This window comes from Danio aesculapii, chromosome 16 (genome assembly GCF_903798145.1).
Source record: "Danio aesculapii chromosome 16, fDanAes4.1, whole genome shotgun sequence".
In the NCBI taxonomy this organism is placed as follows: Eukaryota; Metazoa; Chordata; class Actinopteri; order Cypriniformes; family Danionidae; genus Danio; species Danio aesculapii.
The window spans coordinates 3,295,478-3,320,163 of record NC_079450.1 but is presented as its reverse complement, the minus strand read 5'-3'; the positions used below and the strand labels follow the sequence as shown (position 1 = coordinate 3,320,163).

The window sequence follows — 24,686 nt, the reverse complement described above, 5'->3', positions numbered from 1 at the left end:
AATAATCTACACTGCAGGAAATCTGAAGTAAAAGCCACAAAGCACATTATTATTCATATTCATATACACTGCGTTAAAGGTGTAAGGGAGACTCAGGAGGTTGTGGATCCATTTGCAAGCTTCTTTTATTTACAATGCAGTTCACAGAGACAATTTTACATGTAACACTCAATGAAATGGGCAACTGGGCTTTAAAGGTGCTGTGTGTAAGTTTTAGACTCTTCTATAGCATAAAAACACCATCATATGTTTGCAGATATTTCAGAAACATGCAAAAACAATGCTGAAGTCAGATATTCTGCTTTGAAAATGTGTTTTTTTGTGAATGTCTGTCTTTGTTTTGGTCATTTTAACCCGTCCATTGCCAGTTTAGCCAATTATATTTCAACACCCCGGGTTGCCAGATGGTGGAAAACCCCGTATTTCATTCATTCATTCATTCATCATTCAGAAAGGCTCTGAAAGCATGCGTCCGTGACCGAAATGCGACCTCCAGTTGACAGTAGCAGACTCCGAAATGAGACGCAGATTCAGTGCAAACGGTTTATTTTATTTTCCAGATCTGAGGTGAACTATCTGCTGCTGCTTTCAGTATATGGCAATAAATGTCATGTAAAATGGCTTCAAACTCACATTATTAGCATTTACCACTGAATAAAGCACATGAGCTGTACCTGAGGTGATCATTGTCAGTTTTCTGTTGTTCACCTGTGAGAAATTGAAGCCCTTTCTAATATATCAATTCGAGGCTTTTATTTAGAGCACGGTTTAAATCACTCGCTTCTGTCCTCAATCTGGCAACCTGCGCTTGCTGTCACAAGAGACGGGAAAAAGCCGGATCCAATTGCAAGTAAAAGTTTATTATAGACATTCAGACAAATAACATGACTCGTAGATAGCCAGTGGGACCAGAAGCATCAAGCATGCGAAAGTCACGCTCCAACAGACCTCAGGTTAGACCTGGAACACAGAATAACAACATGAACGACTGAATGCCTAAAAGTAGACAGCCGGGTCTTATATAGCCAGTAGTAACGGTCTACAGCTGTGCGCGCTGATGAGTCAGCTGACTGGATAAGGATGTCATCAAAGAAAAGGTAAACAAACACACCCATCCAACAGACACAACAACAGAAAAGGAGAACACGGATCCATGAACCGTGACACTTGTGTTTGTTTGATCCAGGGGTGCAATACCTAGTTCAACCACTGGGTGTCAAACTTACATACTGCACCTTTAAAGCTGGCGCCGTCAATAAGGGCAATGGTCAGGGTGTATAGAGAGTTATCACAAACGAGAGTGCAGTGCCACAGCGGAATGAACCACCAACTTATCCAGCATATGTTTTACACAACGGATGCCCTTCCAGCTGCAACCCATCCCTTGGAAACATCCATACACTTTAATTCACACACATATACTATGGACAATTTAGCTTACCCAATTCACCTGTACCGCATGTGTTTGGACTGTTGGAGAAAAACCCGGAGCACCCGGAGGAAACCCACGCCAACACAGGGAGAACATGCAAACTCCACACAGAAACGCCAACTGACCCAGCTGAGGCTCGAACCAGTGACCTTCTTGTTGTGAGGCGATTGTGCTACCAATTGCGCCAGCGTGACCCCACAAACAATCATATTTTGCCTGACTAAATCACAGGTATTCAATTAGTATCAACCGCAGCACAAAAATAAATAAATAAATGAATAAATCATCAAACATTCCCCTGCCAGCGTTAATGCTTGCAGAAGGAGTGAAGGTTTCTAGAGGTTTATATGGAAACATACCTTACACAGTACAAGGCAATAACCTTTGAGTCTCCTGCTGTTTGCGTTGGCCGGCGCTCAGCGAGATCAAACGCTGACTGAGATCCAGCAGACGCGGCCAAAAACAAGTCACCGCACAGGCGCTCCGGACTCAGGTATTTTCTTTCCTTCTCCTGTAAGTAAACGGCTGCCATAACATCCACCGCATACGCTCCATTTCCATCGCTTCAAACGACACATGAGCCACCGGTGCTCGCTTTACCATCTCACATCAGGCCTGTTTACACACTGTTTAGAGACTGGGCAAAAGACTCTGACGGTATGATAACCCTGGGTAAAAATATCACGGTTTCACACACAATATGGGTTTTTTTTTGGAACAGTAAACATGTCAGGTAAATCTTTTTTAAGTTTCTAAAAAATGGATTTATTTATTTTGAAAGATTTCTTTTAAGGTATCTTATTTTTCTATGGATATAATATACATCTTCGTACGTGGATTACTCAATTAGCTGGATTTGGTTGTTGACGATTTGACATGATCCAGGATCATTTCGTTCTTCAAAACTCATCCGAGAGTTGTTGTCATAGCAACAGTTCTGGTAGCTCAAACCTGCTCGGGAGCAGGCTTATTTCATGTAAACAGGATTAGATCGGGTCTGTTCAAGCAAAGGTAATACTGAAAGTATGTACCGGATGCTGATATTTTCTTACAGTAGTAACCTATAGATTATATACATTTGGGATAAAAGTTAAATAGTTGAAAAAGTTTATATATACCTAATAAAATTAATAATAATTAATAATATCTAATATTAAATATTCAATAATATTTATGTTTATGTACATATAAGTTTAAAAATGTATATAAATAAAACTTAGTAAATAAAAGTACAAAAACGGGTGGTTCTCCCCAAGGGGATCAAAGAGAACATTTATTAATATGGATATTTCAGATACAAATGCGCACTATTTAAAGGTACGATCCAGCTTTAATACAATTTCTGTAAGATAGTAGACATGTATAATTGTGGCAGACCTGCCAGTGTGGCTTCAGCGTCGCCATGGAAACGTCTCCCTCACCGTAATCACGACTCGTCACGTGTTGATCAGGGACAGCTGCGGTCCATTGGAAGAGGGGTATTTAATACACACCGTCGACATCGACGGGTGAGCATGACTAGGATGACAGCAGGAACCACGCTGAGGTCTCCCTCTTCCACTGGGCACCTTGACCGGCACTTCACTGCACGAGCTCACCGGACCCCTGTGGACACGGAACTCACCGCCCTGCACATCCCCACGCACCTTTTCCCAGCTCCACTCCCTAAATAAACACCCCTACGGGGATTTTCATTGCCTCTCTGTGTCCGTGTGATCTCTTCCCTGCGACAATAATATTCAACTGTTTTTTGTTTGTTTGTTTGTTTTATAAAGGAATAATAATGTATGCAGTTCTGCATGTTTTGACAGCTAATATGCCGGTGATTTGATGCTTTGCAAAAGTTGCAGACGCCTTTACCAATATCAAAATGCTTTTTTTGATGCAAAATTTATGTAAATTCCTTACGCTGATTAAGAAACTAAAATAGGCCTAGGCTATAGTAGTTCGCTCTAAAATGTAAAACTAAATAAATTGCTAAATACTCTTGACACATGAAGGTATAAAGCCTGCAGCTCACAACAAATGTGGAAAGTTATCGCGTATCATATATTTACCAACCGTTTACTACGAATTATATATAATTTTGCTCACATGGATAATTGAATATTAATCAGATGATGTCATTACGCTGCTGTGCCGACAGCCAATCGTTGCATTGCTGATCATGATTTCGAGGATCAATAGATCTGTCCTTCACAACACACGCAGCAATCTCAGATCAGTTCATCCGGACATTTTAATCTAATTCGCCAACTTGTTTGAAGAACCAAATTAGCCAGAGATCAGTTATCAAGATTAAAAGATCCAGGATCTACTAAATCATCTTAGATCATTTAAGCGAGGTACGAAGAACGGACCCCAGATCTATAGCATATTTGGATGTTTGTATTAGATCTCGACTTTTCCATACCACGGTAAACATTGAAACTGGTTATCATCTCATGCCTACGCTGTAGAGATTCTTCATGAATTCAGTGAGAGTTATGTAAGGGATAATGTACATCTAGCCGGTTGTTATCTGGTTATTACATGGCTCAATTCTGATTGGTCAGTCGCAACATTCTAAGGCAGGGGTCTCACACTCAAATTGGCGGGGGGCCATATCAGTGACTGACAATTCATAGGAGGGCTGCTTTAACATCCAAGCGCAACTAAAAAGGTGGAAACCTGATGTATTTGATGCACTCAGACATTCTTCCCCAGAGTATATGCAGTCAAAGCTCCTTTTTGTTTCTTTTTGTACATATTAAGTGGGTAGTTAAATTGCTATGAAAATACTACAATTTAATAATAGCCATAATAATAATTATTATTATTCTGTCCCAATCAATTGTTGCTTAACCAATAGTTAACCAATGGGAATTATTCTTCTCAATTTCTTTTTTCGTTAAACTACAACTAAGAGGGGGGAAAAATTATATATATATTTACTTTTACTTTAACATGTTGAATTCAATCAGCAGTCAAATTTTACTAATGCACATTTTTTTAAACAAATCTTAATATGCATATGAGGAAAATCTATTAAATGAGACCATTTGAATCGGATATTAGCAAAAATATCATATTTACACTACCAGCATAACGTGTAAACCATGGAGATGTGTTTGTATAACACAATACAGGTGATATAAAACAAATTATAATCAAATGACCCTTGAATATTTTCAAAAATAGAGCTTTAGTAAAAATAAAGCACTTACGGACAAATATTTCAACTTTTAATCAGCCCAAGAAATTATCTGCATGTGCATTACTTTCGACCGCACGCTGAGAGAAACCGAAAGTAACTCAGATGTATAGTACAGTAATTTATATATCCCCGGGGCCACTAGTGACTATTTGTGACTGCACAACAATGGTAGTGATTCAAAAATAAATGTTTTGTGGAGCTGAATCTCGTTATATTTTTGACGTCAGTTGTGGGCCGAAGGGAGGGGGGGGGTGCAAATGGCTCATCTTTTATTCCCAGATAACAACTGGGAATAAATAACACAGAATGAATAACAGAGACTCATCCAGGAACTGAAATTACCTTGATCATCAGCAAATACATTTTGTGTCTGAATAAAGCGCGGGTTAGCTGTTTTCGTTTCTGTCAGCTTTGTGTTTTTGACTGTTAGTGGTTACTCCATCGACTGTTTTAGTTTCTGTCAGCTAGTCCATGCTTTTATGACTTCTAGGCTGGATTACTGTAATGCACTGTTTGCTGGCTGCCCAGCATCCTCTATTAACAAACTTCAGCTAGTACAAAATGCAGCTGCCAGAGTTCTTCCCAGGTCTAGAAAATATGATCACATCACCCCAACTTTATCCTCCTTACACTGGCTGCCTGTTAAGTTTCGTATTGAATTTAAAATATTGCTTCTTACCTATAAAGCTTTAAATAATCTAGCTCCGGTTTATCTAACCAATCTTCTGTCTCGCTACAATCCAACTCGCTCTTTAAAATCTCAAAACTCAGGGCTTCTGGTAGTACCTAGAATAGGAAAGTCCACTAAAGGAGGTCGAGCCTTCTCATTTATGGCTCCTAAACTCCATCAGCTGTTTTAGTTTCTGTCAGCTTTGTGTTTTTGACTGTTTGACGCCATCGAAAAATGCATTTTGCCCTCAACTGTATATATCGCAGAATAACAAAATATTGCAATGCCTATTTTTCCTTATATCTTATAGCCACACCTGCCAACATTCAGATCATAAAATCCAGGAGATATTATCCGGGGGTGCGCGTGAAGTGAAGAGCGGGAGCGGGAGCGGGTATGAAGATGGTTGCGCGTTGGGTTTGGTGCGCATGGGGACTGAACCAAAAAGCGATGGGTCTGAAATACGGGAGACTCCCAGGAAAAAAGAGAGTGTTGGCAGGTATGCTTATAGCCTTAGTTTGTATGATTTCAGGGGTCACCACAGCAGAATGAACTGCCAACTATTCCAGCATATGTTTTACGTAGCGGACTTGTGGCGTACTTCCAGCCACAAAACAGTGCTGGGAAACACCTATACACTCTCACATTCACACACACTCATACACTACAGCCAATTTAGTTCATCAATTAACCCACGCCAACTAGGGGAGAACATGCAAACTCCACACAGAAATGCCAACTGACCCAGCTGGGGCTTGAATCAGTGACCTTCTTGCTGTGAGGCTACAGTGGTAACCACTGAACCACCATGCCACTTGGTTTTCCAGTCACTAGAGTGTAAAAATAAGTTTGCGCTGTGAGAACGGCCTGATATTCCTGTGACATAACGAAAGCAGAAGTGAGCGTAAGCAGGTTTTTCCCCCCGTTCTGGACCTCTCGCTCGCACATGTGTTGAAGGTATGGCTATTATTCAGGCTGTAAAACTGCACGGCCACATCTGAAAGTGTTTAGCTGTCGAAACGCCGGCGGCTTCAAAGCGCTGCAGTGGAGCGAGACTCAGTTCCTCTGGATTGTGATTCTGCAAATGAGCCTCTGTTATCCGCCGCTCTTTCTGCTTTCTCCTTCAAAAGCTGCTTCCAGATGTGAAACAATCACATCTTTAAGTCATTATCTTCCACCAGGCTGATTAATGCTGATGCAGAGCAGTAGAACTGTGCAATATGACCACATATACGGTGCTCAATATCAATACTCTCAGAATCAATGTTTTTATCCAGTTCTCAGTACTATAATATTGACAATAACCTTTGGTGCAATTAAACAAAATATTAGTATTAAACCATTAAAATAAGAGCTTGTTTGTTTTATTATTTACACTCAAAAGTGACTTTTTCTGCTTGTTCAAACTACTTATTTAACATCATAGATATATACACTAGATATCGCATACTGACCCTGAGCATGCGTCAATAGCGCCGCCATATTTGTACAGTGCTCCCAGGACAAGTGTCATTCAGCCACACTAATCAAGACAGTGTTACTAGGTGAAGATGCCGGACTTTAGCACTGTGTACGGGTGTAGTAACAAGCAAACAAAGAAAACAAAGCATAAAGGCAGAACATTCCATAGGTGAGATTTAGTTTTTTATGTTTTTGTATGTTATTAACTTTTGTGCTAAACAGGTAACGTTATTGATGATAATACAGTCACTTACTGCACTCACGATAAGGCAACCAACTCACACTAAACACTCTGCTTATGCTAGTTTTGTTGAATAAAATCAGGAAACAATGCTAAAGAAATATGATAACGAGATGCTGCGGTGCCGGAAACTGGTATTATTGTCGGCTAAGGGAAGGAGTTGTTTATAACGGAGATTCATTCACAAACGAATCGCTCCCTCTGTCAGTATGAGCAGTGAAAGCAGGAGAGGAGGAGTGTTTCAGGACACAGATCAGATCAGATTTAACAGGGAGGGTGTATAGTACATTTCCATACACACAGACACAAGCTTTAGTCAGGAATGCCTGAGCGATCACTAATCCATCAATGTAGAAAAGTGATGTAAAATTATAAGTTTCGTAATTTAAAAAATAATTGCATACTGACCTCCGGGAGAACTCCCGATCAGAGATATATGTATATATGCGTATATCTCTGTCTCTGGATGGCCACAGTCCTCCACTGCAGCTTGGTCCCGCATTCATTTCAAAGGAGCGCTACCCTGTACTAAAATGGCGGCTCTATTGACGCATTCCTTCTAATAGACAACAACAGGGTAGGCGATATCTAATGTATATGTCTATGATTTAACATAAGTTAATCGTTTAATGTTCAATCCACTTAAATTTGTTAAAAAAACATTTAAGTTAACTTAAAGGTGCAGCAGGTGATCGTCTTCAGAAACATGTTTTGTTGTGCTGGTTGAAAGTTTCTTCACATTACAATAGTAATGATTAAAGTAAATGATCTAAATGTATTTATATGTGTTTTTATATTCTGGGTAAGGCAAAAAACTAAAAAAAGTTCATCCAATTAAATATTGTCGGGCCGATAATTCCAGGCCCGGATTGGCTTATCGGGCCGGTCCATTTTTTGGCCGTGAGGGCCGGTGTCCCTAGCTGCTTGCACTCTCAGCGGTTGCACTTTTTTAATTCATTTATTTATTTGACCATATAGCCTCACTCTTTTTATTCATTGTTTTACCGCAGCTCCGCTGTTTTTATTTATTTTCTTGCAGCCCTGTGAGCAAAATGCAGCCTTTTGTTGATGTAACTATCATTCGACTCCAAACAGCGGCACCTTAGTGAATATAGGAATACGAATAATTAATATTAATGAATATTGCACCTAGTCAATGCAAATCAGATGATTCACTACATTAATAAATCTGACATAACTTGATCAGAAATCTAAAAAGGGGGGAAAAGAATAAGCCATCAATAGAAAGTAATACTGTGGTTAAAAGAGTCTTGCAGAATACAATACAGATGACAATAAGTGCAATACTTTTTTCTTCCACACGCACTGACACAACAGTGCCATTGTGGTCCAGTGGTCAGCACGTTGCGTTACGAAGCCGCAGACCGTTTGAACCTCACATGAGTAATTAAATTTGAGTTTTTTCTACACTTTTAGTGTTAAGACAAATAATACTGTTTGGGTTACCTATGTAGGTGTACATGTTTTATTTTTATTTTTTGTGTGACCACCGTTACAAAGGACTGGATATCTATAAAGAAGTTTGCTCAGAATATATATTCAGATATTGCAGGAAAGGACATTGTGATGTTTTAACGAATAGAGTTGGAGATTTAGCCACCCTTTAATGTTCTCATATTTATGAAAAGCATTTGAAGTGCTAAAGCAGCTGTTTCCTTGAAAAAGACGTGATAGTGTCATTAGAAACTGAATTGGAAATGACCTTATTTTAATATAGTCAGTCGTTAACTGAGGTGGGCTAATCTAAGGCTTCAAACTCCAGGGCTGAAAAGGAGTCCCACTCCGGCCCTGGATAATTCTGATAAGTAGCCCAAACTGTCTGTCAGCAAATGTTGATTTGTACATCTGCACAGCCGTTCACGCAGATCCGCCATTTCTGCGTTCACGTGCACATGAGAGAGAGAGAGAGAGTGACAGCGGTAAAAACAGGCTGAATCAAAACTTTGTAAAGTCCTTAATCAGTATTGGGGTTAGTTTTGCACGCTGGAGGAGGGACGACACCATGGCTGAAGTATTTCAGTCAGACAGGAAATGTTCTGTTTTAAAACTATTTTAGTCACACAGAGCTGATGTAGATTGTGTTGTTATGAATGGGTTATATGCACAGAAGTGTTGTTCAGACACTAAAATCTTTTATATTCACATTGGGTCATTATTGATCAATGACAGCTTGTGACATGCTCCCTATATTGTTCACCGCTACTCTGAATATTCAGTCTGAAACAGCATGTCAGGATGGCTTAGTAATAAGTGTAATTCCTGCACGCAGCCAAACACTAAGCATACAGTAGTCACTTTAGGACAAAGTGTGTGAGAGAGTGAGACCAGCGACAACTGAGAACCTGCTAGATATAATGGAGTTTTTCATTCAGTATTGAAGTATTATAAAGTACTGTAAAGTTTTCTAACTGGCGAATGACACGATCTGGGTTGTCTACTGTCATCGTTAGAGGGATTTCAGGAGGCGTGGCTTTGGACGGCAGGGGAGGGACTGTGTTTCAAAGCTATTATTCTAATGGTTAGCATTTTGCCAGATCTTCTACGGCACCTTTAATTGATTTGTGTGGAACCCAGCATTTTTTTTACAGTGAACAGAGCAAAGATACAAATAATTTCTAGGAGTCTAACAGTATTCAGCAACAGAAATTGAGTAAATCATCATAATATAAACTTATAAGTAAAAACTTTAGAATATCTTGTGCCCAAATGGCTTAAATTGCAACACAGGCTCATTGTGAAAACGATGCCCTGCGGACGTTTCTGGAGACAGCGACTTATGTAGGCGGAGATACATATGGCTGCATTTAATTTTTTTAAACGAATGCTGCGGGGCGGTGTGACGCCGTTCCTTCTCGCGCACACCAGCTGATCGAACGCTTACCTCCGTATGGACGGCATTCCGGCTGCAACCAGTTTGTCCCATTAGCGCGCCACGTACGTCGGCGGATTTGAGATACAGAGAGGAGTTGACCACGAAGACAGGGGTTTGAGTCCGGTGAAGAGCGGTTCCAAAAAGCAGGTAAGACAAAAACAGAATCCAAAATATAAAACAAACAAGTGAATAGCAGCGTGAGGATGTGGTAAAATCTGAAAACGTGGTAAAAAAAAACAGACGAGGGCTTTTATTTTTTTGCATAGCTTTTGAAACGTGTTGGTTGGGTTTAGGGAAGTGAGTGTTTTGGGTCAATCGATAAAATTGGTTGGGTTTAGGGAAGGGGGAGGGTGGGTCAGCCGATCGTTCGCTCAGTCAGTCAGAAAGTCTATCAAAAAGTGAGTCGACAGCGGCCTCTGGTGGGTTTATGTGAGAACAGCAGTTCATAGTTGCATCCAACATCTCGTTTGTCCAACCCAGGCTCATTCTGAAAATGTAGTCCCACGGACATTTCTGAGACCGCAAAATACGTCCTGGGAGGTACGTATTTTTGCAGTTTTTGGTTTTCGCCAATCCGCGAGAGGCAGCTGTGTGGGCTTTTTCACTTCTCAAATGTCTCCCGCGCTGTTCTCACGTAAACCCACCAGAGGCTGCTGTCAAACGACCGTCTGTCTGTCCGACTGGCTGAATGATTGACTGTGCGACCGACCAATCGGCCGGCCGACCAACCCTCCTCCTTCCCTGAACCCAAACAATTTTACAGATTGACCCGCCCGCCCGCCCGCTTACTTCCCTGAACCCAACCAACAATTTACAAAAGCCGTCCAGAAAAAGAAAAGCCCTCGTCTGATTTTTTTACCACGTTTTCAGATTTTACCACATTCTCACCCTGTTATAAACTAGTTCACTTTATATCTTGGATTCTGTTTTTGTCTTACCTGATTTCTGGAACTGCTCTTCCCCGGACTCGAACCCAGTCGTCGTTGTAGTCAGCTCCTCTCTGCGTCTCAAGTACGCCAGCGTACAGGACGAGCTAACCGTACAAACTGGTTGTGGCGGGAAAGCCCTCCACACGAAGGTAAGTGGTCAGCCGGTAAGCGATAAAAGGAACAGCGTCATACCGCCCCGCAGCGTTCACTTAAAAAATGAAATGCAGCCATACATACCTCCGGCTACATAATTTGCAGTCTCCAGAAACGTCCGCGGGACTACGCTTTCAGAATGAGCCTGGGTTGCGTTTGTCACGGGGGGCATGCATGAAATATTCCTGAATGAAAGTGAAAGTGCCAAACTGCAGTGAAAGTCGGCAAATTAAAAATGAAACACCTGAAATTACATGAAACTCCGTAGGAAATGTGGATAGCGCTGTGACGCAATGACGTTAATCGAATTATGTGCTATAACATGTAAAACAGGATCATGAAAGGAACATTCAAAAAGCAGCTCATGTAAACGTCTTAATCTTATTATTGTCTTAATTAGATTAAGGAAAATAATTCGATTACTGATGTCCATGTAAACGTAGTCACTGTCTATATGTTTGCTGTGAGAGAGGCGTTTGTAACAGTGAGCTGCTGCAGTAAAGGTGTTTTCGGCAGTGAGTGTTTGCTTTTTCAGCCTCTCTGGATGTTGATATGGGTCTGACTGATCATATCTCCTCCAGAAACGTCACTGTATCTGCACATCTGAACTCTTCACCCTGCTCTCATTCCTGCGCTGCTTTCCTGTTTCTGCTCACACTTCACTCCACATCATTCCAGCTCATTGTTTTTAATGTCAGCTCCTTCCAAATGCTTTCTTATAGCGTCTGTGTCTGCCTGTTGCAGCTATTCATGCTGTAAAGTTTTCAAGAGTGTTGTTTTATTATTATTTTAATATGTGACAAACTCAGTCAAAGAAATAAATAGAAATGAAGAATGGTCGAATTAAGTAATGATAATGAAGCCCTGTAGTATAATAATCGTAATGCAATGTTCGCATGCATTAATAAATGCAGAAAGAAATGACATATCATTATTTGCTGATTAATAATTAGCATTAATTTATTAATAGTATAGTATAGGATAATACATTGTAGTGTTTTTGAACCATGCTATAGTGAAGTACTTGAGTTAATCTGATGTATTGATTCTGTGGTTGCTATGGTAGCAAGAACTATGGTAATTGATCTGTTGTGGTGATTCTATAGTTGCTATGGTAATACAAGGACTATAGTAATTGTTCAATTGTTCTGTTGTGGTGATTCTATAGTTTCTATGTTAACAAAAGAACTATAGTAATTGATCTGTTGTGGTGATTTAATAGTTGCTACGGTAACACATCAACTAAAGTAATTGATGTATTGTGGTGATTCTATAGTTGTTAGGGCAACACGACAACTAAAGTAATTGATCTGTTGTGGTGATTCTATAGTTGTTAGGGCAACACGACAACTAAAGTAATTGATCTGTTGTGGTGATTCTATAGTTGCTATGGTAGCACAACAACTATAGTAATTGATCTGTTGTTGTGATTCTATAGTTGCTATGGTAACAAACCAGCTATAGTATCTGATCTGTTGTTGTGATTCTATAGTTGCTATGATAACACAAGGACTATAGTAATTGATCTGTTGTGGTGATTTAATAGTTGCTACGGTAACACATCAACTATAGTAATTGATGTATTGTGGTGATTCTATAGTTGTTAGGGCAACACGACAACTATAGTAATTGATCTGTTGTGGTGATTCTATAGTTGCTATGGTAACACAACAACTATAGTAATTGATCTGTTGTGGTGATTCTATAGTTGCTAGGGTAACACAACAACTATAGTAATTGATCTGTTGTGGTGATTCTATAGTTGCTAGGGTAACACAACAACTATAGTAATTGATCTGTTGTGGTGATTCTATAGTTGCTAGGGTAACACAACAACTATAGTAACCGATCTGTTGTGGTGATTCTATAGTTGCTATGGTAACACAACAACTATAGTAATATAAACAAAGGACCCAAAACTGTAGTTTCCTACAACTATAGATTATATTACGCTGTAAAACACCACAGTTTATTGTAGTAAATGTTAGTAAAACCTTTAAAAAAATAGGCAGGACTCTCTACAGCACCGTAGTATAATAATTGTATTATCACATATATTATTAAATGCTGCTCTCCTTGCAAAAACAAGTGCTGATTATTATATATTGAAATTTTGTTGAGAGTAGAAGAGCTGATGGAGAAGATGAACCTTCACTTCTAAAGTTTTAGGAAGACAGTGTAACATGGAGTTTATAATAATTACTATTATTTATTTATTTAATATTTTAATTTAAATGTATAACTATTTATTTTTTGTATTATTTATGATGCTAATAGTTTTATTTATAATGTGCTTTTCTTAAACTCAAAGTGCTACAAAATGTAAGAGAAATATATAAAAAATTTCAACGACAGCCAAAATTACAAACTTGCATAAAAATATGAATAATAAGCCAAAAGTCACATCAGAATAATCTATAAAAACCAAAAATAACCACAATTACAAATTGCACAAATAATCAGTGTCATAAATCCTAAATTAAATGCATAACTAAAGAGATAGATGTTTCTTAAAACAATTCAAGGAAATGACATTCCAAATAAATATCAGTAATGCATTCCATAATATAGGCGGCGTGTGTATATACAGCCTCTTCCTCATGTTCGCAGTGTTTATTCTCCTGCGGTGTGTGTTCATTGTGCTGTTAACACCAGTGTTTCTCTGGCTGTTCTCCATCTTCTGGATCTCCTGTATGGTCAGCTCTTCCTCTGCTCTATTTGTGTGCATATGTAGTCTGACCGACCGCCGACCCCTGGCTGATGGCACTGCTCTGAGGAACTTCACGTCTGGTCTTTAAGCCTGTTCCTGCACGAGCGTCGGGAATGGCTGTGCCAGCGGTGCACTACTGTTCTGGATTTAGTTTGGTCCCCCAAAAAACTGTGGTTCGACCTGAGAGCGTAAAAACAAATAAAAATACCATAAAAAAAGAATGGTCCCACTTTATATTAGGTGACCTATTATGCCCAAAATAGCACACAAATAATATTTCCAACTCTCTGAAACTGACCCTTTTAGACTTTGATGCTAATTGTGTCATTTTAGCGACTGTCGCTTTAAATTCAAATGAGATTGGGCTCTTTTTAAAAAGAGGGCGGAGCTACAAATGCCTATATGTCAGCATAGTGGGTTGTTGCTAGATCGGATACATTTGCGGCTGAAAGTTAACGAGAATTATTTCTAGTATTTATAAAATTTCCTATTTATTGTATTTTATTAACGTCTACCCCCACCCAAACCCTAAACCCAACCATCACAGTAATGGAAAAACTGTAGTTGTATCGAGTATTATTTACGTTATCTATTAAATTACCCAATAAATAGTATTTTTTAACGGCTACTATCACCTGAACCCTAAACCTAACCATCACAGTACTGTAAAAATATTAATTATTGTTATACAGTGTCATAAAAAAATGCTGCTATATTAATGTGCGTATCGCACTTCGGGCCGGCCGCGTATCCGATCTAGACTTTACCAGCATAGTGGAACATTCAAAAACAAGACAACGTCCTATGCTAATGAGACGGTCACTCATGGGCGGGGCTTTCCCCCTCTGATGACACTTTCCCTGCCCAAATACACCTCTCTTTCTTCATGTGTTCAATACTTTTTCCCTGAGTTATTTCTGTTTACTACACAGAGCTTCATTTCTAAACTAATTAGATTTGTTTTCTTTACATATATGGATTTCTTTAGTTTGTACCAACATCTGGGGACAATTACAATTCAACAGCACCTTTAGAAATATGCTTTCTGAGAACAATGGTGGCGTGTTCATTACATATTTTCCCCGCTGTATATTTTTAAGTATTATAAATAGTATAAGTAATATAAAGTAGGTCCAGAAGGATTTATGCAGACTGTCTGTAGTTCAAAAAAATCAGACGAGTTCTTCGACCGGTCTGATAAGCTGCTCGAACACAGATAACACTCCAGTGAGTGGATACGGGTCAGGCACTTAAAAACACCTGTAATCTGTGCTGGAATCACACGCTGAATTCTTGGGGTTTACATTGACATGTTGCAGTTCAGGAGATGCTTATATCTAAAGCCACTTACAAACTAGGAAGCTTTAGTGTGGGATAGGTCTGCAAAGGGTTGTCACGATATCTATTTGTTGCTGTACGATATATTGCACCAAAATATAGTGCGATAAACGATATTATTGTCATTTTAAGACTATTTTATGCCACTCATAATTATATAATGCCAGAATGACAATATAATATCATCACAATGCAAGCACACTCTTCATAAGAGCACATCATACTTCATTCTTAAAGAGCCCATATTATGGCTTTTTGAAAATGCCCTTCCATGTAGTGTGTCACACAGCTCTAAGTGAAGTGAAATATCCAGCTAAGGCTTAAATCTGTAAGTGTACAGTGTTTAAAACTATTGATTCATCTATAAAAGAGTCGACTCATAGTGCTTCAAACGAGTCGTCTTGATAACGAGTCATTAGGTGTTTCGCGATGACGCAGCGACGAAACACAAGTAGTTGGGCCCGCAAACCCGGGAGATTTGAAACCTGCGGCCCCGCCCACTAACAGAAAAAAAGTCACACACACACACAGAGACACACACAGACACCGGTCGAATGAAGTCACGCTGTGCAGATGGATATTATGGACAGTCTAATCAAAGATGAAACATCAGCAATATAGCCCAGCCTTGAGCAGTTCTGAGTGCTTCTGAAAACTATATGCTTTCAAAGAAGACTTCTTCAGTTTGTTAGAGGAAGGATCAGTATAGACTGTCAGAACATGGATCAGAGCATCATGGATCAGTTTCTACCCCCATTTCACCAGTGTAAGTAAGTGCGATTAAAATTATTACCTCGTTTACTCTATCTTGCAAATTATGTATTTAGTTGTGTTTTGTTACTTGTAACCGCGTGTGCTGTATCAGGTTAACTCTTTATATTCTCATATCGCGTGTAAAGCCACGTTGAAAACGCGACGCGCGCCGCTTTGATTACGGATCGTCAGCTGTTTACACACATGCAACAGACAAGTTTCAAAATATTTCAGCTCAATATTATTGTCTCCTCGTGTGTGTAGCGCACGGGTATTCGCGGATATAACTGAGCGCCGCTTCTCTATGGACGCGCCGGCCATGTGTGTGTGTGTGTGTGTGCTGTGTCTCCTCGTGTGTGTAACGCACGGGTATTCGCGGATATAACTGAGCGCCGCGCCGCGCCGCGCCCTCTCGATTCAGCCGTTCCTTTATGGACGCGCCGGCCCTCTGTGTGTGTGTGTCTCCTCGTGTGTGTAAGGCACGGGTTTTCGCGGATATAACTGAGCGCCGCGCCCTCTCTATTCAGCCGGTCCTCTATAGACGCGCAGGCCCTGTGTGTGTGTGTGTGTGTGAAAAGAGCAAGAAGACTGTGACCTCCTCGCCAGTTCTTGGACTTTTTGCTCAATAAAATAGTTAGTCGTCAGTATTTTCTAGTCCATCGTCTGTGTTTACATTCACCCACTGGCAGCCAAAATCCACTATGAAGCGTGTATGTACTGTGACTACTTTTATATTGTAGATTAGCAGCTGGGCATTTCACTCTGCCTCGTGCTGAAGCCTTGTCCGTGTCAACCAATCGCAGCAGGCTGTCATCGGTCCAATCAGCGAAGATTAGCTTCGCGCTGAGGAGGGGTTTGGGAACAAATGAATCGCTGACCGATTCATATGGGAGTCGCTGGGATAATTAGGTAAAAATAAATGCATATTATAAGACCATCAAAGTGTTTTTTGACCTTGCATGCATATTAGACTGTTGTTGGAGACCCTTACAACCTAAATATGACTCTATTTCATGTATAATATGGGCTCTTTAAGAATATTTCATTTAATTATAGTCATTTGAACAGTTTAATAATGAGGCATTGGAGTCAGAACGCATATCCTAAATAAATAATAATAAATGTCAACACAAAAGTGCAAGATCAAGAGTAAGAGGGGCTGCGATATCTGCTAGCAGATCTATTTTCAGCTGTCAGACACACACATGAGAATATACTATAGTCATTATAGTAAATACTACAGTGTTTTATTAACCATACTGACTCTAACACCTCCAATAGAGATGGAGATGCTGCACAATCAGCTAAAATGTTGCTAGAATTGGTTTTATGTATGGCTGATATGTATTGCATCACCAAAAATGATTGAGCTCATGAACATGTGTTGTGTATAAGTCTGTATATTGGTTATTGGGACAGGTCTGCACAATGATGGGAAAATATGCAATGTTGTTGTTGAGTGTTGCGAAAACGATATTTCTTATATAACTAACTTGTAAAATGCTGTTTTACCAGCAATTGAAGGCGGCATGGTGGCTCAGTGGTTTGCACTGTCACCTCACAGCAAGAAGGTTACTGGTTTGAGTCCCGGTCATTAAGCGTTTCTGTGTGGAGTTTGCATGTTCTCCCTGTGTTGGCGTAGGTTTCCTCCGCGTGCTCCAGTTTCCCCCACAGTCCAAACACATGCGCTATAGGGAAACTAATTAACTAAATTAGCCGTAGTGTGTGTGTGTGTGGATGTTTCCCAGTACTGGGTTGCGTTTGGAATAGGGTTGGGTACCGAAACACGGTGCCATGGTACCTTTGTAACTGGTATGTACCGGATCAAAACAGCATATGAATTTCGGTGCCTAATTTCGGTGCCACTGGTGCTGCGACAAGGACGTACCAAGGGGTGCATCAAAGGCACACATAGGCGTTGTCACACCATCTCTAAACATTTAATCCTAAACAACTTTGAGGAATATGGACGAGCGATGTCAGGCATTTGTTCTTGTTGCTTAGGGAACGGACTCACGCAACGCACACAGTGCAGCGCATTCGGTGAGCGAGAGCGACTCTCTTCAGATCAACACGCATGATCTCGTTCATCAAATCTGCTTAAACTAAGCGTTCTAAAGCGTATTTTACAAGCAAGGATTCTGACACAGCAATGTGAAGCAGATGTTTTAGAAAAGTTGCGTGTAAGGGGGGAAACACGTCAAACGCAGTGTTTTGCGTCTCCAGAATGTGTCTGTAAAGTTTCAGCTCAAAACACCCATCAGATTATTTATTACACCTTTTATTAAATTCCTATTTATACATTTTTGCACTGGGTGGCGGTTTTGGTGTACTGCTCCTTTAAGGCTAGTCCTCCCCACCCACCGTTTCTGCGTGCCTTAATCTCCTCCCTCGGCTGCCTCAGACAACAGACAGACTTAAAGGAAGCAGATCTCGCGTGGTAGCAGAGGTAGCAGATCTACCATTTATTTTGCTATTTTACAGTTATTTACTGCATAATCTACAGTAAGGGTTAACAGTGTAGCCAACCCTCACAGTAATGTAAAACAGCAATTATACTGAGAATCATTGATATTATTTATTAAATTACCAATTAAATTGTATTTTATTAACGTTTACAACTCACACAACCCTCACAGTAATGTAAAAACAGCAATTATACTGAGAATCATTGATATTATTTATTAAATTACCAATTAAATTGTATTTTATTAACGTTTACCCCTCACACAACCCTCAGAGTAATGTAAAAACAGCAATTATACTGAGAATCATTGATATTATTTATTAAATTACCAATTAAATTGTATTTTATTAACGTTTACAACTCACACAACCCTCACAGTAATGTAAAAACAGCAATTATACTGAGAATCATTGATATTATTTATTAAATTACCAATTAAATTGTATTTTATTAACGTTTACAACTCACACAACCCTCACAGTAATGTAAAAACAGCAATTATACTGAGAATCATTGATATTATTTATTAAATTACCAATTAAATTGTATTTTATTAACGTTTACCCCTCACACAACCCTCAGAGTAATGTAAAAACAGCAATTATACTGAGAATCATTGATATTATTTATTAAATTACCAATTAAATTGTATTTTATTAACGTTTACAACTCAAACAACCCTCACAGTAATGTAAAAACAGCAATTATACTGAGAATCATTGATATTATTTATTAAATTACCAATTAAATTGTATTTTATTAACGTTTACAACTCAAACAACCCTCACAGTAATGTAAAAACAGCAATTATACTGAGAATCATTGATATTATTTATTAAATTACCAATTAAATTGTATTTTATTAACGTTTACAACTCACACAACCCTCACAGTAATGTAAAAACAGCAATTATACTGAGAATCATTGATATTATTTATTAAATTACCAATTAAATTGTATTTTATTAACGTTTACCCCTCACACAACCCTCAGAGTAATGTAAAAACAGCAATTATACTGAGAATCATTGATATTATTTATTAAATTACCAATTAAATTGTATTTTATTAACGTTTACAACTCACACAACCCTCACAGTAATGTAAAAACAGCAATTATACTGAGAATCATTGATATTATTTATTAAATTACCAATTAAATTGTATTTTATTAACGTTTACAACTCACACAACCCTCACAGTAATGTAAAAACAGCAATTATACTGAGAATCATTGATATTATTTATTAAATTACCAATTAAATTGTATTTTATTAACGTTTACCCCTCACACAACCCTCAGAGTAATGTAAAAACAGCAATTATACTGAGAATCATTGATATTATTTATTAAATTACCAATTAAATTGTATTTTATTAACGTTTACAACTCAAACAACCCTCACAGTAATGTAAAAACAGCAATTATACTGAGAATCATTGATATTATTTATTAAATTACCAATTAAATTGTATTTTATTAACGTTTACAACTCAAACAACCCTCACAGTAATGTAAAAACAGCAATTATACTGAGAATCATTGATATTATTTATTAAATTACCAATTAAATTGTATTTTATTAACGTTTACCCCTCACATAACCCTCAGAGTAATGTAAAAATATTAATTAATGTTGTACAGCGTTATAAAAATGATGCTATATTGATGTGTGTCCTTAGCTGTATCCACTCTAGAAATATTTACCTTAATTTATATATCTTAATTTATCTTACAGCTTGAAACAAACAGCAACACTTCAAGACTCTCACAGACACATTTCGTAGCCATCTCAATAAAACCCGTATATTTCCCTCCAGATGCGCTTATCTGTACTTTATTTGTATATTTTTAAGCTCAAAGCGTCAGAGATTGAAGGCAGAACGAGACGGTAAAGAAACTAGAGCTTGTTTTTCCTCTTAATTAAGCATATGGCAAACACATTTCTGCTTCAAACGGGCCTCAGTGGGTGATGGCATTCTGGGTAATACGCCATGTGTTAGTCTTTAAACCGCTGCATCTGTTGCACTGGTGGTAATGAGTTCAGTGAGCTTCAGACACGAGACTTCAGAGAAAACAGGGATGTTTGTTGAGGGAAAACTGAGAGACATTTGGTTTTGAAAGCAGCACAGCTGATTGGATGCTTGAAAACATCAGGACACGCCTCTCTGAGGGTCTGATTGGTCGAATGATGAATATGTATAAGCTTGTTGAAGTATATTTGTAGGCATTAGGGCTGCACCAATCTGATATTGCGATATTTACTGTGATATATATCCGATATGAAAACAGATGGTTTGAAGTGTTCCATTTAAAGTCTAGTAGTATTCAGGTATAGGCATGGGCCGGTTTAAAATTCGGACGGTATGATAACCTTGGATATAAATGTCACGGATTCACGATATTGTGATTACTACTCTAAAATATATTCGTTTTAAATGTCTGTGTGAAATACAAAAGCTTTTTTCCCCTTTGAACATGATATATTTTATTTTGAGAAACATTTAAAATATTTGTAACAGTAAACATCCCTGCAGGCACAGGATGTCAACATGACGTCAGGTTGACGTTGTATCCCAACGTCATATGGACGTTGCATTTTGTTTGGAATTGAAAATCGAGTTGACATCAGAACCCAACGTCCAACGTAAAATCAACCAAATATTAACATCTAATGATGTTACAGCTTGACGTTGTGTGGACCATTATGATGTCTGTCAGACGTTGGGTTTTGATTGCCACACCTGATGAATAAATGTCAGTATTTGTCGTCAATATGACGTTGGTTTAAGATGTTGGTTCGATGTTGGATTTTGGCCACTTTCCAACACAACCTAAAAGCAATCAAATATCAACGTTGTTATTGGACGTCAAATTAATGTTGTCCTTAGACGCTGGCTAGACATTGAATTTTGGACGTCAAGACCTACATCTAACCTAATATTAACGTGTTATGATCTGTGCCTGCTGAGATGTCCGGGTAAACAATTGAATGAATCATTCTGCTGTCTTCACTTGTTTCAAAAACAAAGATGTCTGTACAATTTAAAACAGAATCTTTGGAGATTTTTCCGCTGGTGATACTGTTGTAAAAAAATGTAAATAAAAAAGCTTACACGTACATTAGAAACAGTATAGCATGACGTTATAATATGACGTTGGTTTAAATTGTGGGTTCGACGTAGGATTTTGGTCAATTTCTAACACAACCTAAAATCAACCAAATATCAACGTCATTTTGCCTCGTTATTGGACATCAAAATAACGTTGTCCTTAGACGCTGACTAGACATTGAATTTTGGTCACCTGACATCACAAACTAAATCTAACCTAACATTACCGTTTTATGATGTTGTATGCCTGCTGAGCAATAACCGAATGCACTACAGAATGTTACGTTTACACACATCCACAAATTACATGTAAATGCATCAGCTTTTTACAGCTCACTACTCACTACTCTTGAGTACTTTTGAAAGGGCTTCTCTTTACTCCAAATATCAACGTCGTTATTGGATGTCAAATAATGTTGTCCTTATACGCTGGCTAGACATTGAATTTTGGTCACCTGACGTCAAGACCTACATCTAACCTAATATTAACGTCTTATGATGTGTTCCTGCTGGGATGTCAGGCTAAATTATTTAACTAAACAATTGAATCAATCGTTCTGCTGTCTTCACTTGTTTCAAAAACACAGATTTCAAGAGTTCACACTTAGATAATGCTCGACAATGATAGCAGGTTTGGCATGCTGTCCCGGGAGAGAACTCTGAGCTCGGAGATAGATGAGCCCAAGGTTCCCTCCTGGTCAATGAGCATTAGGAGGGATACGAGATCAGGTGTTTCTCGAGTGCCCCCTTTTGCTATGTATGCATTAAGTGCTTGTGACTGTATAACAATTCACTTATGTACATGTTTTTAGACTGTGGGAGGAAACCGGAGGACAGGGAGAACATGCAAACTCCACGCAGGGAGTGCCGACTGGCTCAATTAGAACTTGAACCTGTGGCCTTCTTCCTGCGAGGCAGCAGTGCTAACCACTGAGCCATCGTGTTGCCCGATCATGAAAGAGGAGGAGGGAGAAGGGAAGGATGTGGGGGTTTCCAAAAACGAAGATTAGGAATGAAGTTTAGGCAGGATATTTATAGTAGTTTTAGAATGATCTGATAGGCTAGCTAATGATTAGCAATGAGGATCAGGTGTAGTCAATCATATCACGTGCTCCTCTCGAAATTAGTTTGTGAAACTTCACTTCTGTCCAATTTAAAACAGAATCTTCGGCGATCTTTTCCGCTGGCGATACTGTTGTCCTAAAAAACAATACAAAAAACGTAAATAAAACATCTTACACATACATTAGGAACGACATGGCAGGAAATTTTGGTTTTAAAAACTTGACTTTTCCAAACCACGGTATACCTTGAAAACGGTTATCGTCCCATGTCTATTCAGGTACAGAAATTAAATAATCACTATGCAAAATCAAATGCTTTTCTTAGTTAGAGTTAGGTCTGTCACGATAAGGAATTTTTGTTGTGCGATAAATTGCCACAGAAATTGTTGCGATAATCGATAATATTGTAATTTCAAGAGTTCCCACTTAGATATGCTTGGCGTATAAAGCAGGTTTGGCATGCTGTCCCGGGTAAACCAATAGCGTTCAGCTGCGCGTATGGCTCCGCCTTTTGGTACCTTTTCTCGTGTTTGGTACCCTTTCGAAAGGGTGCCGAAAAAGTGGTACCGTACCACTCAGTGGAAATGGGCCATTATTATTTTTTAAATCAGCACTATATGTTTTGCTTGTCATAAAAATGCTTCTTGATTTAGGAGTTTTTAGATATTTGGACTAGAAAGAAGACAAAAAAAGAAGTAAGAAAAGCATTTTTAGAAGTGTTCATCCCTCCAAAAGTAAACGAACAAAAGTGATCTCTTATTTTGGGGCGACACAGTGGCGCAGTAGGTAGTGCTGTCGCCTCACAGCAAGAAGGTCGCTGGTTTGAGTTTCGGCTGGGTCGGTTGGCGTTTCTGTGTGGAGTTTGCATGTTCTCCATGCATTCGTGTGGGTTTCCTCCGGGTGCTCCGGTTTCCCCCACAGTCCAAAGACATGCGGTACAGGTGAATTGGGTAGGCTAAATTGTCCGTAGTGTATGAGTGTGTGTGTGGATGTTACCCAGAGATGGGTTGCGGCTGGAAGGGCATCCGCTGTTTAAAATATGTGCTGGATAAATGTGCTGGATTCATTCCGCTGTGGTGACCCTGGATTAATAAAGGGACTAAGCCGAAAAGAAAATGAATGATCTCTTATTTTGTTCCTCATAGATATTGTAGCCAGTTTATTTTGCATGTGTAATAGAGAACAGGTTTGGATTTGTACACCGATGCACCATCATGCATTTTTGTGGCTCAGACACCAGTGATTTAGTCTGTCCCTGATGTTTACGACAGATCTGGAAGACGAGGCATAATTATATAACATAAAATGCTAATTTTCCAGTGGATTGAACAGTGAGGCTCATGAGTTATGATTTTCAGGAATCTGCATTATAATCACTTCATCATCTCATGCTTGAATGTGAGTTCAGCGGTGGCACGAGCGAGTGTTTTCAGTTTTGGATTTATGCGGTGAGATTTAATGTTATGTGACGTTTGACCGTCCCTGAGGAGGAAACGCTGTTAGTTTTTGTGTGGTTTCTGGGCCGTATATTGACCTAACACCTCTTCATCTGCTCTTGTGTTTCTCCAGAATGAGGAGCTGAAGGACGGCCGGCCGACGCTGCTCCACTGCCCTCTACAGGGTGAGAAACATCATTTACACACAGACACACACACACACAGGCTCGCTGACAAAGCCTATTATAACCAGGGCCACTTTGTGAGTATATGTTTCTTTTTTATGCAGAAGTGTGCCCTCTAGTGACCAATTTGCGCTCCAACACAAATATTAAAGGGATAGTTCACACAAAAATGAAAACGTTTATTTTGAAAACATTTATTATTCTGATCAAGTGTCATTTTCTTGAATAAAAAAAATCATTTTGACATGCTTGCGCGCACACACACACAGGCACGATGACAAAACCTGTTACAACCAGGGATGACCGTGTTTTTATTATGCAGAAGTTTGCCCTCTAGTGACCATTGTGCGCTCTAACACATATTAAAGGTATAGTTTACCCCAAAATGAACATTTACTCACTCCCAAAATGGTTCCAAAAATGTTTATTTATTTTCTCATTGGATATCAGTGGTTTGTTCTGTAGTAAATCTAAAAAAACCTTAAGGGGGCTAATAATGTTGACCAAAGCGCTCTCAAAATTTTAAACTCAGCAATGTTTTAACTTTAAAAGAATTAAGAAATCAATATCTGGTGCAATAACCCTAATTTTCAATCACAACAAATGAAAACATTTATTATTCTGTCATTAAATTCATTTACAAA

General features: G+C 38.9%; 1 protein-coding gene across 1 annotated transcript in view; it reads left to right on the top strand.

The window, feature by feature from the left end:
• nkd2b (NKD inhibitor of WNT signaling pathway 2b) overlaps nt 1-24,686 on the top strand; it is a 79,806-nt gene that overhangs the window by 39,916 nt on the left and 15,204 nt on the right. The window contains exon 4 of the mRNA XM_056475194.1: nt 23,991-24,042. Within this exon, the coding sequence (XP_056331169.1) occupies nt 23,991-24,042 (52 nt within the window). The remainder of the gene's footprint in view (nt 1-23,990; nt 24,043-24,686) is intronic.